This window comes from Meleagris gallopavo, chromosome 16, assembly GCF_905368555.1.
Source record: "Meleagris gallopavo chromosome 16, MGAL_WU_HG_1.1, whole genome shotgun sequence".
NCBI lineage: Eukaryota > Metazoa > Chordata > Aves > Galliformes > Phasianidae > Meleagris > Meleagris gallopavo.
In genome coordinates this window covers 8,100,411-8,116,510 of record NC_139419.1, presented here as the reverse complement: position 1 = coordinate 8,116,510, position 16,100 = coordinate 8,100,411, and the positions used below count along the sequence as shown (strand labels likewise).

The 16,100-nt window shown below is 42.2% G+C and overlaps 1 protein-coding gene and 1 long non-coding RNA gene across 3 annotated transcripts in view; one reads left to right on the top strand and one right to left on the bottom strand.

Moving 5' to 3' along the window:
- Positions 1-294: 294 nt before the first annotated feature.
- XYLT1 (xylosyltransferase 1) overlaps positions 295-16,100 on the bottom strand; it is a 152,837-nt gene continuing 137,031 nt past the window's right edge. The window contains exons 10-12 of one of the 2 annotated variants that reach the window (XM_085237163.1): positions 15,293-15,626; positions 7,746-8,074; positions 295-6,905 (exon numbers count right to left, since the gene is read on the bottom strand). In XM_085237163.1, coding sequence (XP_085093289.1) covers positions 7,752-8,074; positions 15,293-15,626 — 657 coding nt within the window. In that variant the 3' untranslated portion in view covers positions 295-6,905; positions 7,746-7,751. Of the gene's footprint in view, positions 8,075-15,292; positions 15,627-16,100 lie in introns of both variants that reach the window. The other variant, XM_085237164.1, reaches the window with a different exon arrangement.
- On the top strand, positions 5,515-15,460 carry LOC146543246 (uncharacterized). Its single transcript, XR_014886723.1, has 3 exons — positions 5,515-5,647; positions 8,270-8,368; positions 8,461-15,460. It is a non-coding gene; the product is annotated as an uncharacterized LOC146543246 (long non-coding RNA).

The window sequence follows — 16,100 nt, the reverse complement described above, 5'->3', positions numbered from 1 at the left end:
ATTGGGAGCACTGTGGTGTCCATCTCTTGCCTCCCAATGCTCTTACTGATGGTGACATTAGCCTTGCAACATGTGCAAGCCATCATCTTGACCAACAGTGAAAGTCTCCTCTATAATTACTATGGCTGCAAAATGGAGCCTAAGAAAAGACTGGGCAGCAATTAGCATCACGATGGGGATCACAGATCAGTTATGCTTCATTCCATTTTTTACTCCTAAATATCATCAAATAATGAAGTTCTCTTGAAATAAAGACTTCCCTTAGTGAGCTTAAAATAACACGTGTACATCCACTCCTAAAGACAGCTTTTTTTTTTTTTTATTTTAAAATTCTGCATCTGAAAACACAGTATGACAGAAAGCATTTATATACAACTGCAGTGTTTTTGGTATAATACAGTATTTAATACATCCATTTCATTTTCTGCAAAAAAATTTGCTTTATTGGACAAAAAAAACAAACTCCCATTGACAAAGAATACAGCTAAGGCACATCGTTTTCTGCTAAATGAAAGACAAGAGGGTGCAAAAACGGGTAGTGCAATAATTGCTGAAAATCACATTCTACTACAAGAAAAGCATTCTGACTTTGAACTTTGATCACCGGTCAATTTTAAGACATTTCAATATCTCATAAAATACTCCTTTAAATAAATAGCAAAATATCTACATCTTTCAGTGTGTTCCATTTGAATTTCCAATTTTTTTTAAACTTTGCTGTATATACATGTTTTTTTCTCCCTATTCAATAGCTTACAAAATATTTCTGTACAGCTTTATGCATATTATGATCTGTAACAAAATAGTTATTTCTTAAAACTATATTACCACCAGTCTTTGAAAATGACAGAATAGGAATAACTTATTATGGACTATGTTAGGCAATACAAAAATCCAATCAACCCCAAACAAAACCAAAATAACAAAGTCAGAAAAATCATTTAATTAACTCAAATCGGTTATTTTTGTTTCACAATTCTTGCTTGCTGTGTAAACCTTCTCAGTTGCCTTTGGGTTGTATATGCATCAGAATACTGAAACAGAGTAGGATATGAGATTCCTAAAAGCACTGCAGCCTGCCGGGAATATTGGTGCTACTGAAACATGACAGTATTCCTTGGAGAAAAGCATCAATGAAACCCAACATACTCAAGCCTTAGCAGAAGTTCTTGGCTTCTGCAGACTTGGACAACCTTTGGATAAAGCTCCAGAAGCCAGATTTTTTGGAAGTGCATTTGTAACGTTGATGGTACAGCCGGACTCCTCTGTCTTCTATGCCTACTGTTAGATTCTCAACCATCACTCAAAATCTGGCCACTGGTGGTGAAGTTCTTCAGGTTTTAAGACCATGCCGTTAGGATACATGTTCTCTCAGTTACGAGTACAAATCTGACATGAATGCTACTGTGTTCTGCCAAAATGAGTGACACTGCTCCAGTATTCATCTCATGCATCTGAGAGCAGAGTCTGTCCTGTTACAGTGTGAAGATAAATAAAAAGCTATTATGTCTGCACTTTGTAGGTAATTAAATCAGCCTTCCTTATCTACCGTAAGTTGCAAAAGACAGAGCTCATAATTTCCTAGGGTTTATATGAACGTCTGAGCCTTCCTTTGCCCAAAGGGAAGGTCATTTTCTTCCCTTAAAGACTGCATTTGTAAGCAATTTCTATTGTATTTGTGAAGTGTAAGCTGACAGTAACACAACTGAACTGTAATACAAACCTCAAGGTGCCTTTTATTCCTTCCACAACAAACAGAAAAAGTGAGCAAGACACAGACAACACCTAACTTTCTAACACAGTTTAAGGCCACATTTAGAAAGGATGAAAGTAAGGCTTTCTTTGAGGGGCAGCACACACTGAATGCCACAATGGGAACAGACACTGAGCAATTCAAAGCCAACAGGCCTTACCCAGAGAAAATCTGAACCACCGCCCTAATTCTGGCCAACACGTCTGTGCTTTCTTTTGGATATAAGCAGGAAAATAAATGCCACAGTCATCCTGCAGAATATTCCCAGCAAACTGAAGGTGCTCCCCTAGCAAGAGATCACTATCTTCTCGGTTGAGGGTGTTAATTACAACAGAACCAAAGACAAGCAAAGTCATTACAATATACAAATGCAGCGCAATGAACCGCGCCTAGAATTGTCACTCTGTTATCAGAGGCACCTGTACAGTATCTTGCTGTTTATTTGGCAAGGTTACAAGTAATACTTCTAGGTTTTAACAAAGTAGAAAGAGAATTTGCATAGATTGTACATTCAGTTCAAGGAGACTTCTGGTACCTTTTTTTGTTGTTATCAGGTAAACGTGTTTGCAGACACAGTGAGGTAGCAGCTGTGATAGCACCATGAGCAAAAGAAGGTAACCAAGGCAGAAGCAAAGAGCAGAGTGATCTATGAGCTACTGGTAGTATAAAGGAGCAAAATCAACACAGTACCTGCAGCCTCACACTGTCAGGGTTAATTGCTCGACTGCAGGAAACCTAATGCTGCTATGGTCCTGGGTGACATAGGCTGTAAGATCTTGTTGCCTCAATTTTCAGTGCTCTCAGCCTGATTCCTCTTTTCCTTACAGTGGTGGTGATGGTGAAGGCCTTCAAAAGCCAGCCTCTTCCATGCTGCACCTCTGAAGGGAGCTCTTGAATAGTCTACAGGAGGAAAGGTATCTCACAATACAGTCCTTCCCACACTTGCTAAGGCTCTATATGCCATGTTGTCCACAGCATCCTGGCTGCCCTCTTCCACACTGGTTTTGCTTCTCTGTGCAGTGGCAGCGGCCACCCTGTGTACTGGGTCTCCTGTCCCAGGAACTGCTGCTGGGCCCCAAAGGGCAGCGACCCACCCCCTCCACCGCCAGCTGGCTCCTACTCTGCTCATGGACATAAGCCAGTGCTTTCAATTGCCATTGAATATGGGTTTAATGCAGTGTCCTAAGAATCCTTAAGACTATCTTGGAGGCCTTGAATAGATGAAATGAAAGCACATGGATATCATTATCTTCTCACTGCCAGACTGCAGCTAAGGACAGTGGAACACAGTGCTAACTGCTTTCTACCAACTCAGTCTTTGCTGATGAAATAACCAAACCTACTATTACATACCTTAAATAACCATGCCCCAAGAATTGGGAAAAGGTACTTGCTGTCATTTTTTCAGATTCCTTCACTTATATTAGTAGTTAGCTGACTGAAGGCTGCTCTAAAAAGCAAACTTTTCTGATTTACAACTAGGGGTTTTGATGATGCCTAAGGGATTTGGCTCATACGAGTACAAAACTTCCTGCCCAACAGAAAGCAATGGAGTTGGCCAAGGTTCCATCTGGCCAAGTCCTGAAGCCTTGGGAGCTGGGAAAATGCGGAGGGTGTGATAGCCAGCAGCAAGCTGGCAGCTCTCTGACAGCTGTGATGAAAGAAGAGAACTATGGAAATCAACAAAAGTTGGTCCTCATTGTCTGACCACAATTAAAATCTGGATTTTGTTTTATTTTTATCTGGGAAGTCAAAACTAAGATCTCATGGTATCAGCATTTCTCAGGCTTGTTGTTGCAGAAAAGAAGGTGCTCAGTTTCTTCAAAGTGTTGTTGCTGCACAACTGTGTCAAACTTTTGCAGTTTCAGCACCTTTATCTTTTGCCTCTCCCTTCAGTCAGGTTTAGAATATTCCAGCTCTGACTTACTACTCTGGTCATTACAATATGAGAGACTGAGACTTTGTTAATATTGTGATTAGTGCTGTAGGAGATGGACAGAAGGTGAATAAACATTAGTTGGTCCTTCTGTTGGTCTTGCAGGATCATTGTTAAGTTGTTAAACAACTACACATGCATTGTGCATTAAAGCTGATACTTAGGGAAGCCAATCTGTAACACAAATGCATACTCCTCCATGTCTAGGCTCAGTAGTAATGAAGACTGAGCAAGAGAGATACAGATGGACTTCCTTGTATAATACTTGCCATCATTGAGGTGTTGTTAAAATTCCCTGCTTGCTGAGAGCACAAAAAATGAAGGCGTAATTTCAACTCTAAGAAGCCTTTGAATATCAGAAAATGGAAATATAAATACAATCGCTTAATGTCCAAACGTTATCAAAGAATTGGACACCTCTAAAAATAAACTGTCATTTGAGCTGTTTCTATTTGCCTCAAGGTTTAACATTACCATATAAACAGGTTTGCATATCACTAAGACCGACTTTGGATGTAATTCATTAAATTATGTACGTAGATGTTCTGCGTTTGGCCACGTTTCCTTTCTATGTAATTCAGATTGATCACAGAAGTGTTCCATGGCTACTGTGCAGAGCAGGCACAGAATTTAAATGAGCAAAGCATTACACACAGAGGGCAAATGCACGCATATGGAAACCCATCCCTTTGCCACAGAAGGGATTCTGATCAAAGCTGGCTTTCAGCTGGAGTCCCATTCAGCAAGGAAAGGCCAACATGACTGGAAAATGACACCAGCACGTTCAGATGGGGCTGCATAACTTGCTTGTTTTATACGAACTGTGGGTTCCTGCTCTGAATTCTCCTTTTCACCAAATGTAAGATCTGTGAAGTTATTCTCTTCTAACAATATGTGATATTCACCCCAAGCTCCAAGTGCCTGCCATTTCAGGACCAGAAAAGCTACTCAGCAGCACCACGACAGCCACTTGGTTAGAGCAAGCTCTGATTCCTGATGGAAGAAGTCTTGCATCAATGGGGTTTACTGCACCATTACAGCACTTCCCAACTTAGACTTATCTCTACAGGACCTCTGTCTGTGCCTACATACCGACAGCTACAGCAGATGCTGTCGTGTAGGTCCAAAGCTCAACATTCAGCCCAGAAGACGTTCCAAACACAGCAGCTCAGCCACTGAGGATTTCAAACACACACAGTATTTACTGATAACATACTGTATCACCCTTTTTATTTATGTGGACTTGACTCTGGAGCCCTTACTCAGGATCAGCACTCTGTGAAAGCTTTGCCTGAGGAAGGACTGCAGGACCTCTTGTTTTAAGCTGATGCTGTAACAACAGCACTGGGAGTGCCAGCTTGCTACTCGACTTCTTTGAGCTTTCTGTCTTTCAGAAAACAAACTAATATTTAAAAAAAAAAAACTAGTATAGAATGTAAGTAGATACTTCAGCAACCACTTGAGTTCTTCTCCCTTTTTGAACTACAGCAAACTAATCTGTGCCTTACATTTAGAATGACTGGCAGATTTTCTTCTAGCCTGGGTTATTGTCACCTTCTGCTTCATCTAGTTAACAATGAGAATTTCCTAACAAAGTAATTAAAAACACTCCTGTTTAAGAATAAAAAAGTATCAAATTTAAAAATCAAGTTATCTGCATGTGTGTGTGGGTGCACCCTTACACACATGCCAATGTGCAAGACAGACTGAGCAGTCTGTGAGGTACCCCAGCAGCTGTACTGAGAACAATCACTGATGGGGTTGTTAATGGTGTGTCCTCCATTTATCCACAGGGCTCTGACGGTGCAGTTGCCATTGCATCAGTGTGAATGAAGCCCTGGATGGATTTCTCAGTGAGGACTGGAGGCCCCCAGAAAATCTGAACTTCACAATGGAATGTTAGATTGAAAACAAGCACTGCTAAAAAAAAACAAACCAAACAACTAAAAACATACTGAGTAAGTAATAATACCGCATTTCTATTATATAAACCTGTTGGCAAACCTGGTTTTAAACACATTTGCCTCTAGAGCCACTTGAAAAGCATGAACATTATTTTGACTGAAATACTTCAACCAGCTCTCATTGCTACAAGCTTTCCTAAACCTAGAGCTCTCATGACTGTCAGAATGAGGAAGAAAAGAGAAAGGGAGGTGTGAGGGGAGGAAGGCCTTTTCTTAATAAAGGCAGCTTCAGTTAGTAAGATAACATAATCTTCAAGCTGCAAAAGCAGCACCTACTAATTAGTCATTGACTAAAACATAAATAATAAATACCTAAATTGTTCCTTCTATGCATCCATTTTCATGCCAGATAAACACTTCAACGCTCTGCCTTCATGCCAGCACAGCTGACACCGCAATTTCAAGTCCAAAGCAAACTGCAAGTAGCTTTAAACCAATGCTATGGAGAGAGACAGAACGAGCTGCTGGGATCTCTGTGTCACGGACTTCTTGCAAGCGCTGTTTAAAAGGGAATTCAACCTTTCTGTGAGATGCGATTACGGAATGATGTAAGGGTCTATTTCCCTCCTGGTGTGGAAGCTTAACTCTCATCAGCAGGAATGAGAGCTAGACATACACACACAAGGGTAAACAGATACCTTGCTGTTTAAATCAACAAGATTTTGTTCCTAATTAACCCAATAGCACTTAATAACTTTCTTGGGTCAAGAGATTACCACAGCAACAACAACAAAGTGCATGTTTTATATAAATGCAAAATGCATCAGTTGGAGATGAATCTACACAAAACTTACAAGAAGTTCTTGGAATATAAGAAAGTGAAGTCTTTTCCTGCTGTAGAAAATGCAGCTAAAAATGATGCAACAGATGCTTATTTCAAACAGGAAGCAGCCTGCTAGAAACTCTAAGGACAGGGGAGGGTAGAGTTTTCTGAGAGAATAAAGCAAGAGCACTGAGAAGCAAGGTGTTGCTCTCCTTCATGTCCATCTTTGGTCAGGAACTCTGATATCCTGCTCAGCCTTCTGGGTGCCCTGACAAATTTGAAATACCCTTCTTCACGCAGAGCAAGCAGATCTGAGACCAAAGGAGGAAATTAGTGTTAAGACTTACTTATTTGTCGCTACTCAAGTTAGGGAAGAAATGTGTTGCAGATTTAGGTCCCAATCTTGCTCTCACTGATAAAAACAATCTCCAACTCTGAACTGCAAAGGCCAAATGCCACTGTTTTACTGGTACTGAGCAACTCCACTGCCTGAAAAAATACAGCAAAAGTGAGCAGTCACAGCCCAATCTATGCCCAGTGATACACGCACTTCTGTGCAGGAAGTCTGCAAAATACTGAGTGCTGGTGAGCTTAGAAAGACCCTGCACATTCCAAAGGTCTGAAATCCAAACTACTTCTTGGTCTTTCAAAATAATACTTGAAGCAGCCAGACCCTTAACCTGACCACATGAGAAATGAAAAGCTGATATTGCAAAACACCAGTTCCATGTAGAGCTTATCATGAAATTGGTCTGAAAACCTCTGAATGTAACCTGAAGGCCCTTGTTTCTGCTCACATTCCCTAACTAGGATGACACAGACAGCACAGCAGTTAGCTGTGTCCAGAATTACTTTATGTTACATACAAAAATAATAATGAGGGTGTACCATAATTATGTCACGTTCTGTAAGGTAATGAGGCCATATGGGATACAGCCTGCAGTAACCAACCTCCCCAGGAAGCATAAATAGAAGGGAATTTTGCTGTGATTTATTTATGGTAGCAAAATAATTAAAGCCTATGAAACAGCAGAGGTACAGACAAATTTATTTTTAAAAAACACCACTTTTAGCAGCTGTTCCCTCACTGCCCTCTCCATGGCTCAATGCTGCTGTTGCTTTGAGGCCCACATGGTGAACCAAGCCACTCCAATGGAACTGATGGAGAGAGCAGTGCCAAAGGCCTTGTCAGGTTATTTTTAAAGAAATAATTACATTGCAATATGTAACAAAAAAGTATAACGTTCCCTTAGGTGAAACCTAGCATGAGATTCATGTTCGAGCAAGGTTCAATTCCCTTTTAAAACCCAGTGCCGAAGGAGGGCGTACCGGCTGCTACCTCAAGCGACCATCGGGTTTGACGGGGCCCAGCTCGGACTTGGGGTCGGGGCTCAGGGAGCTCCAGGCAGTCTGGGTGCAGGCCTGCATGACGGGGCAGGCAGTGGGGCCGGTGCTGCAGATGTCCACGGCCGACCAGACGCTGCCGACCAGTGAGTCCACCCAGGCGTCCAGCCGGGCGCCCACCAGCGCCGCGTTCCTCTTGGCCTGATCCACGCGAGCAGCGCTGACGGGAATGTTTAAGACTGGGTTCAAGCCCTGGAAGCTCTGCTCCATGTATGCGTTCTTTGGAGGCCCGCTGTGATATTTCATGGCTTCCTCTGGAAAAGGCAGAAACAAACCACAAAATTAGTGTGTTGAAGAAAACCTTTGGGGTCTAAAGGGTTCAGCACAACTAAAAGGCGGGCCCAGCCTCGCAGCTCCTGCCCATAGCTGGAGCCTGGGCAACATGCAGTTCCCCCCTGTGAGGAACTTATTTTGCATTCAGGAAAAGCTGATGTTGTCTCTCTCCCCAGAGAGAAGCCTGCTGATACGCCCTGCTCAGCTGAAGTTACCCCACCAACATCCACACAGACTGTGCTCTGAATTGAGGGAATGGCTGAAGGAGACCCGAGGTGAGAGTGTTAGAAACTGTGGTCAGACCTTCAAGTGTTATCAATGACTTGTCTAGCAGAAAGAGAGCTCAGCCTGGTTTTCTTCTAAACAGATTCCCCTTCCCTGTTATGGAAGTCACAACTCTTGTACGCAGTATCTGCCTCCAGAAGCCATGTGGTGACACTGCCGGCACTGGAAGGACAGCATCACAGCCTTTGAGAGACCAGGTAGGGCTGGTTGAGCTGTGATCCCAGCATAATTGCTGGAAGCACTCCAGTCTCACTGGGAAAGCATTAAAGACAACCATATTTCAAGCACTTGCACTGAATAATGGATCAAACCCATTTCCTAGCGACACTTCCTCTTGCATTGTGGTTGCTTTTCTTGGAGTAACTCCTCAACCTCAGCCAAATGCAGTACATCGTTAGTAAAAATCGCTATCAGAGTGCGATAACACCTTCAAAGACCTTCAGACCTTCAGCCCAGTCTAAGGCTTGCTGACTTCTGGAGGTAGCTGAGGTGCTACTCATACGCCCAGAATGTGACCCTCCAAAAAAATTCACTCAGTGCCTCTAGGGAGTAAATTCTCAACTCTTTCTTTCTGTTCTCAGCTGACTTCTCTACCATCCTTGTTCCCGGCAGCACAGAGGATATGTTCAGCTCTGCCAACAAATACAATCTAAAACACAAAAAGGGCCCATTCAGGGCACTCCAAGTTAGGAAAGCCACTGGGTTTAGATATCATTTAGAGGCCAGGAATTACATATTCACGTCTACAATTCCTTCCACATATCCTTGCTGCTCACACTGAGTCCTTTCTTCCACAAAGGACAGCATCTCGGGCATTGGCAATAAATCAGTATGTTGATTTAGAGGGAAAAGGGACACTTAATTGGAGCTTTGCTGTTACATTTGCAAAGTTTTTAATGTCAAATGCAGTGCAAGTCCATTTCTTCAAATCCTCAGTTAAATTAGTTCAGCAGATCCCCATTGCCATTATACATGGTTTAACTATTCCTGTATTCTGTATCTATCTACTCCCCTTTTTCCTTTAAATGGTAAATATCCAGAATAACTTCTAGTCAAAAGGAGTTTGTTCCATGCACATATGTCAGAAGTGTGCTCTGCCAGAGCTCTACAGTTTAAGAAACAGAACGAGTACACATGATTAAATTTTCTCCTTTGGAAGCAATTAAATATGGAAAATTGTTTGTCAACATATTAATTAAATAGGAGCATTATAAGTAAAAATCCCCAAACAAATAAGATTTGGCATTACTAGCAGGATCATCTGACTGAAACAGGCAGCTCAGAGAGCTTGCTGAATTAAAGGCTGCTGTGCATGTGTTTGCTGTGTGGAAGAGATATTTTTCCAGACAAACAACAGGATGAAACAGAACTCGCTATGACTCAGATTTTTCTCAGACATTCCCACCTGCACACTGCTGTGTGGTTCTGCACCACTCAGTGAATGCTGTGCTCTGCTCCAGAACCAGCTGTGCTGCATGGATGTGCCGGCAGAGACAGTGCTCAAAGTGTATAAAGGAACTGAAGGGAACCCTTTGTTTTTAAAATAACCCAAACAAGTATTATCAGACAGAGCTGGCTAACAGCAGTCAGTGCAGAGCTACGCATCAATAGAAAATTTTAAGGGTTCAACCCAGAACCCTCTCCTTAAGCCTCCACATCTTGGTTCAAGAGTTCACAAGAGAAAGTAATGACCTCTCCTCCCTGTTCACTGCCCATGCTGCTCATACACACTATGGGAGATGTTGGGTGCTATTCCTCTTTGCATTACAGACAAAAAAAAGAAGAGATAATAAAGACTTTATAACGTACTGGTCTGGGAAAGCAAGGAGATGTGGATCCCAAGCCCTGAAACACTGCCCAAAGGGAGGCTGGAGCTACTGTGCATCATTTTGAAGTGCTTACTTACACTTCAGTCCTTGCTCATGAAAAAAGTAATGAATGTAAGGCTTGCTTCCATGAGATGTGGTTTTAGACATTTAAGACTCCAGTCACAGCCACCAATTCAATTCAAAATTAACTGGACTGCAGACAGTAAGCCAGATATTTTTTGCCAATGAAGACATCCATATGGTCCTTTGAGGTGGAAGACCTACCAGTGCAAAATATTTTTTAAAACTAATTTAAAGTCAGTGGAACATAAGTTATTTTTTGTGCTCCGCTGCCGTTTGCACTTCATTCTGGGAGGGCATTTCCCTCCTCAACTGACTTTCCTTAGCATTACTTCTTTGGGCTGAGCACACAGCCTGCAGTCAGCTGCACAGGCTGGGATCTCAGCAGTTCTGTGTGGGTTTGTTCTTCATTTTGCAGAAAAAGCAAATGAGTTTAGACAGAGAGTGGGCTACGGAATGAAAGAAGCAGTTACCTTGGTACACATTAAGGCGCTAGACCTGTGGTTGTTTTTTTTTAAGGAACACAGAACGTACAGCTTTATTTCCTTACTTGAATTGCATTGAAGCCCTCTGGCAAAGAGGTAATTTTTTATCGACGTTTGGTTTGTTTTCTCTTGCAGCAAACAAGACAGTGCTGCATTTGCTCATTGCAAAGCTAATCGACTCCTTGTCAACTGGATCTGAACTAAATTTCAAAGCAAATCCCTGTCTTCAGGGTTTTTCTTGGACTGACGATTCTAGGGCAGGTCTACTCTCCTGCAGACACAGGCCTGCCTGCTGCCATTACTACATTTATCAAGAATGTATCATGTTATAGCTGGTTAATTTAAAGAAATCACAGCAGTTCTGACACAAGTTGCCACCCACTTTATAATCCGTATAGATGCAATTAGAATTGATTGAGCCACTGCAAATAACCAACAGCAAAACAAAGGTTTCCCAGTACATACTTAATTAAGCTGATCCATAAATATGGATTAGGTTAACAGGTTTCTGAGATGTGTGTGTGTATTGCAGGGTGTCTGCTAATGTCTCCAGGTCTTTGAAAGAGGTGGCTGTAGCTGGAGGGCACTGGGACCATGGGGTGATGTTTGAGGCTCCCTGTCCTGCTGTGGGGCAGCAGGAGCTCCACGCCAGGAGCATGCGAACACATCAGGAACCAAACATGGAAGGTGCCTCTATAGAAGGATGCTCTCCTTCCCTCCTTCTTTGCTTGAGGGAAGAACTTTTTAAGTAATTTATTTATTTTCCATCTAGTGTTTGGTATTGGCTTGAGGTCTGGGGCTTCATCTGTCCCAAAAGTGAATCTGCCCACTGGCTCACAGTAATTTATTTAGGTTTTGTAAAACTACATTAAACACATGGTTACTCATTAGCATCACTCCAGCTGGGAGACCACCGTCAAAGCTTTGTATGAATATAAACTCAAATTTGAAAATGAATTGGTTTGGCTTTTTCCCTGCACCTCTCAGTGCTTCAGGGAGATGTGTGCAATCCCACCTGGGAGGAGCACTTGCACAGACTTCGTGCAGCAAAGAGAGATGATGGAGAAGCAGATCCAACCTCCATGGAATTTGCTGCTTAAAGCATACAGTAAGAAATCCTCATCCTTGTGTATAACCACATCTTCTAGCCATCTGTCTCTTGTGTCCTCCACATGACATTTCCTTTCTGTCTTGGCCTGAAGCATCCCAATGGCCTGTGGCAGCTCTCCTGTGTCCTTACAGTGAGCGAGGAGAACTTGGCTTTAACACACTCAGCCATACAGTGAGACACTCTGAGTCACCATTTAAAGAAAAAACAAAACAACAACAGAATCTGGCTGTGCAGGACACAGGGAGAAGGAGATACTGGTGGACCAAGTGAAGCTGAACCTGCTTTTTCCAAATGGGTTATCTGACAAATTCATTTAATTCACTTTGTTTTCTTCTTCCAAACATGCAAAGACCTGAAGAAATTCCTGGGCCAGAAGGATCTGTTTTAGGCAGAACTGATCAGAGACAGAACTCAGAGAAAACAGACACAGATTTGGATGACTGGAGGGGAAAGAGGAGCAATAAAAAATAAATAACATTAGACTCTAAACTTTCTGCTGAAATAGCTTTGGGAAAATGTCCCCAACCTCTAAATGTGCTCAATCATTCCTCGTAAGAACGGATCTCAGATCTTTTATGGGTCCAGTCCTTGTAAAGGGCAACAAATGCCTGTCTTTAAACAATTTACATTCTACCAGTTACGCGCATCTGGACATAATATCCCAGGAAAAAAACCTGTCCCTGATTTCCCCTTGTGGCTTTGCTTGCATGCACAAACTCTAGGCCAAAGCTAATAAATAAATGAGAATAGAAAAAGAATAACTATCTGCATATGCTGTTTTTATAAACTGCTAAATGAAACATCTTCGCTGGTAGCTGGTCCCAGAATTAATTTTTTTAGTTCGAATTGTAATAATGAATTTTGAGATAGATACAGGAATGAACTTGTTCTGCTTTATTTTAGAGAGGAGCAAGTTGCTCCCTTTCGGTGTTGGGAAAAAGAAAGCAGCTTCATCTTGTGCTCTGTGCTGGCCAGTGGATATGCAATGATTTAGGAAGTATAGTGACAGTTGTCACGTTCTTGCTCTCAAGATACAAGGTCTTAGAGGCTGCTGCCAGATTTGTCCAAATATTTTTTAGAAAGACAGTCAGATTGTGCACAAATACGGGCAGATCGTTATGTAGGTACCTATGTAGACTCCGGTTTCTACATCTGGAATGTTTGCGACAGAGTGGGCCTGATCCTGATGAAGCAAATCATACTCAAAGTGAATGAAAAAGGCTTCTGGAGGAGCAAATTATCTGCAATGGAAATCTCTCTGACAAGAGCTATAGAGCTTTTCTTTTTTACTCGGGGTGAGGGAAGAACAAAACTTGAATCCCTAATAAAACATATTTCTCTCTTCTGCTGACAACTCCTGGCTAAGGCTGATGTATGTTTTATTTTCAGTGTCGGGACAAGACAATAATACTATTCCTTCATTTTAGAGGATTTTTGGCAGCTTTCACATTGTTTACAACAGTAACAGAAATTGTTCTTTTAGAACTTCTAATTCTTCTGTCGTATTCTCACAATGCCTTTATTTGGCACAGAGAAATATATTTAAGTAATAAAGTGGTGACAAACTGACAAAAGCTTGAAATCAAAGCTAAATGACAATTGCCAGCACAGAGCACAGTAACGTCACTGAGACAGAAAGCTTAAAAAAACCCAAACAAACAAATCTGCATTGTAAATATCACTCTAACTACAGTGAAGTGCCTCTCTCTGCCCCTGTAATTAATTTTTTCCTTTACCTTCATGCCTCAGCCACAGGGAGATTATGCATCCCAGCATCAGCAGCAAAGCGCTCCTGAGGCTTTTCCTAGATAATATTGTTCCCAGGCTTTGTATTTCATTCCTATGGTAGATTCTCGTTACCATATGAATAGGGCTCTTTAACAAGAAATATGAGCCAGATCTTCTCTCAGTGAATCAATGGGACAACTTCTTTCTTATTTGTGGCAAGATGGAGGGACTCCCTGATTCCAGTGGAACAATTTGAGATTTGGCCTTTGGACCAGAGGGCTTTTTGCCTTCCCACCACAAAGCATGGATGCTGGGCTGAAGCCTCACACATGCTTGGCTTTGCTCAGTACTCTCACATAGCAAAACACAGCAAGGCTGCTGGCTATGTGCCACATTTTCAATCCAGTCTGTGCCTCAACTGTTAAATTAGCAAAGAACATGGAATTCATTCATTTGCAGGAGATGAATCTGTAACAGCCACGTTTAGAAGCAGGGCTGCTTCAAACTTAAAATTCTTTCTACACGCGGCGTTTTTCAAAATGTATCATTGCCTAGCAGCTAACAAGAGCAGCAGGTTGTCCGTGGTGCAGTTTTTCCTTAAGAAACGATGTCACCAAATGCTACAAGGAGAAATCAGCATGTTGGCTGTCCTGGTGAGAAATGTGTAGCATCAGGCTCCTGCTGAGCACGATAAGGGCGGCATTAGCGCTCAGCAGCTGTCTGGTGGTGAGTGTGTTACAGAAGCAGCACATAATGCTGGAAGGTAGAGGCCTGACTCAGTTTATGTGCTGCTCCATCAGGAAGAACAAGTTCTGAAAAGTTAAAAGGACCATTCACGTATCTCTCAATTTTAAGTTAGGGATATTAATATTAAGCAGATGGAAGCACTTGAGAGCATTAAGAATAACAGTAAAGACATTGCTAACAACAAACTTGTGTTGATCACAGCGAATAAGAGAACAGCTGTGGCTGCAGACTGTACCCTCTCTCCCAGCCCATTGTACCTGGCACCGGATGAAGAGCTGAGCACACAGTGCATGGGCTGCTGCTGGCCCTGGGGTGGCTCAGCACTGCTGTGGTGGGCAAGAAAATGGTTTCCTTGTGTAAAGTCTGACTGGGTCTGATGCTGCACACACCAGGGCTGCTGCATCTACTGGTATTTCTGTAACACGTGTGTTTGGCATGTACTGAGCAGGCTTTGGCAGGGATCAGGCAGAAGTGAATGCCTGCACATGACAACTTGTCAGGTAGCTCTGGCCTAGAGTTATTTTCTCTGACTCACTATTTCATATATTAATGTTTTTTATCATTAAACACACAGTCTTTGCCAAGATAGCTGTTTAAATGCCTGCAACTCTTTATGAGCAAATGTGAATGCACAGCTTCAGAGAAGGGTCCGTTTTTCTTTCTAAGTGATGGCTTCTATGATAGCTGTTATTTCTGAGTCTGAATTTCCCTGGATTTTGAACAGTGTGTATTTTAAAGATATAAATAGACTTTCGTTCAAAGTGGCTGTCTTGTACAGGCTGGATACAGACACTTCACTTGTCTTGGTGCAACAATTTCATCTGATTTACTATTTATAATATTCCTCTATTTTCGCTGTTTCCAGTGCCGCGCTACTTCATTTTTAACAGTGGCATTTACAGTGAATACAGACAAAATAACCGTATTATTCCTGTAACAAATAATAAAACTTACCTTGTTTGATAGGCTGCCGATTTGAGAAGGTGAGAGGCGTAACAAGGAATTTGGTTTCAGCTACCTGGACCCAGTGGTGCAGAATTTTTATTGTCCAGACACCAGGCCTCAGGGGCAAATTCAAGGGCGGTTTGTAGTGAGTAAATTCTGCGCTGGATTCAATGAGGATATCGTACGTCGCTGCTATGACGTTGACTGGGTCCACCCAGATGACAGTAACGGTGACGTTGGGGCCTTTTCCCCATTTCTGCATGCCAACTGGCTCATCTGTTGGTCCGAGGAGTCCTCCGAAATTCCGGAACAGCCTCTCCTTGGCATCCCACTCCGTGCCAATCTGAAATCAGAGACCACACCACTGCTAGCATCATCTCTGCAAGCTGACAGTCCTGTGTCAAGTAAGGGCTCTCAAGACACAAGTTATATTTCTCAAACAACTTCCACAAGGTACACAGATGAGTACTATCATAGTAAGAAAGATGTAATAGGCTCCAGTAGCTCTCCTTTTTTTCCACATGAAAGCAGTCAATAAAGGACCAAGTCCAGTGACCAAACACTGACTATTGCAATGCTTAGGACCTATTATCTCCTGAGACATCAACATGTATAGCACATTTGAGAGATGGAGCCTGCAACACAGATCTAGCCAGCTAGTGCTAAGAGTAAGGATGAGGCTTGTGCTGACTTCAAGACAATTCACATCAGGCCCTTTACTACAATTTATGCATGAGATGCTGTTTCCTTGCACTCCCTCCCCACATGATGCAAGTTACTTCTGGTGAACTCTTTTCTCACTGTCATAATAGTGACA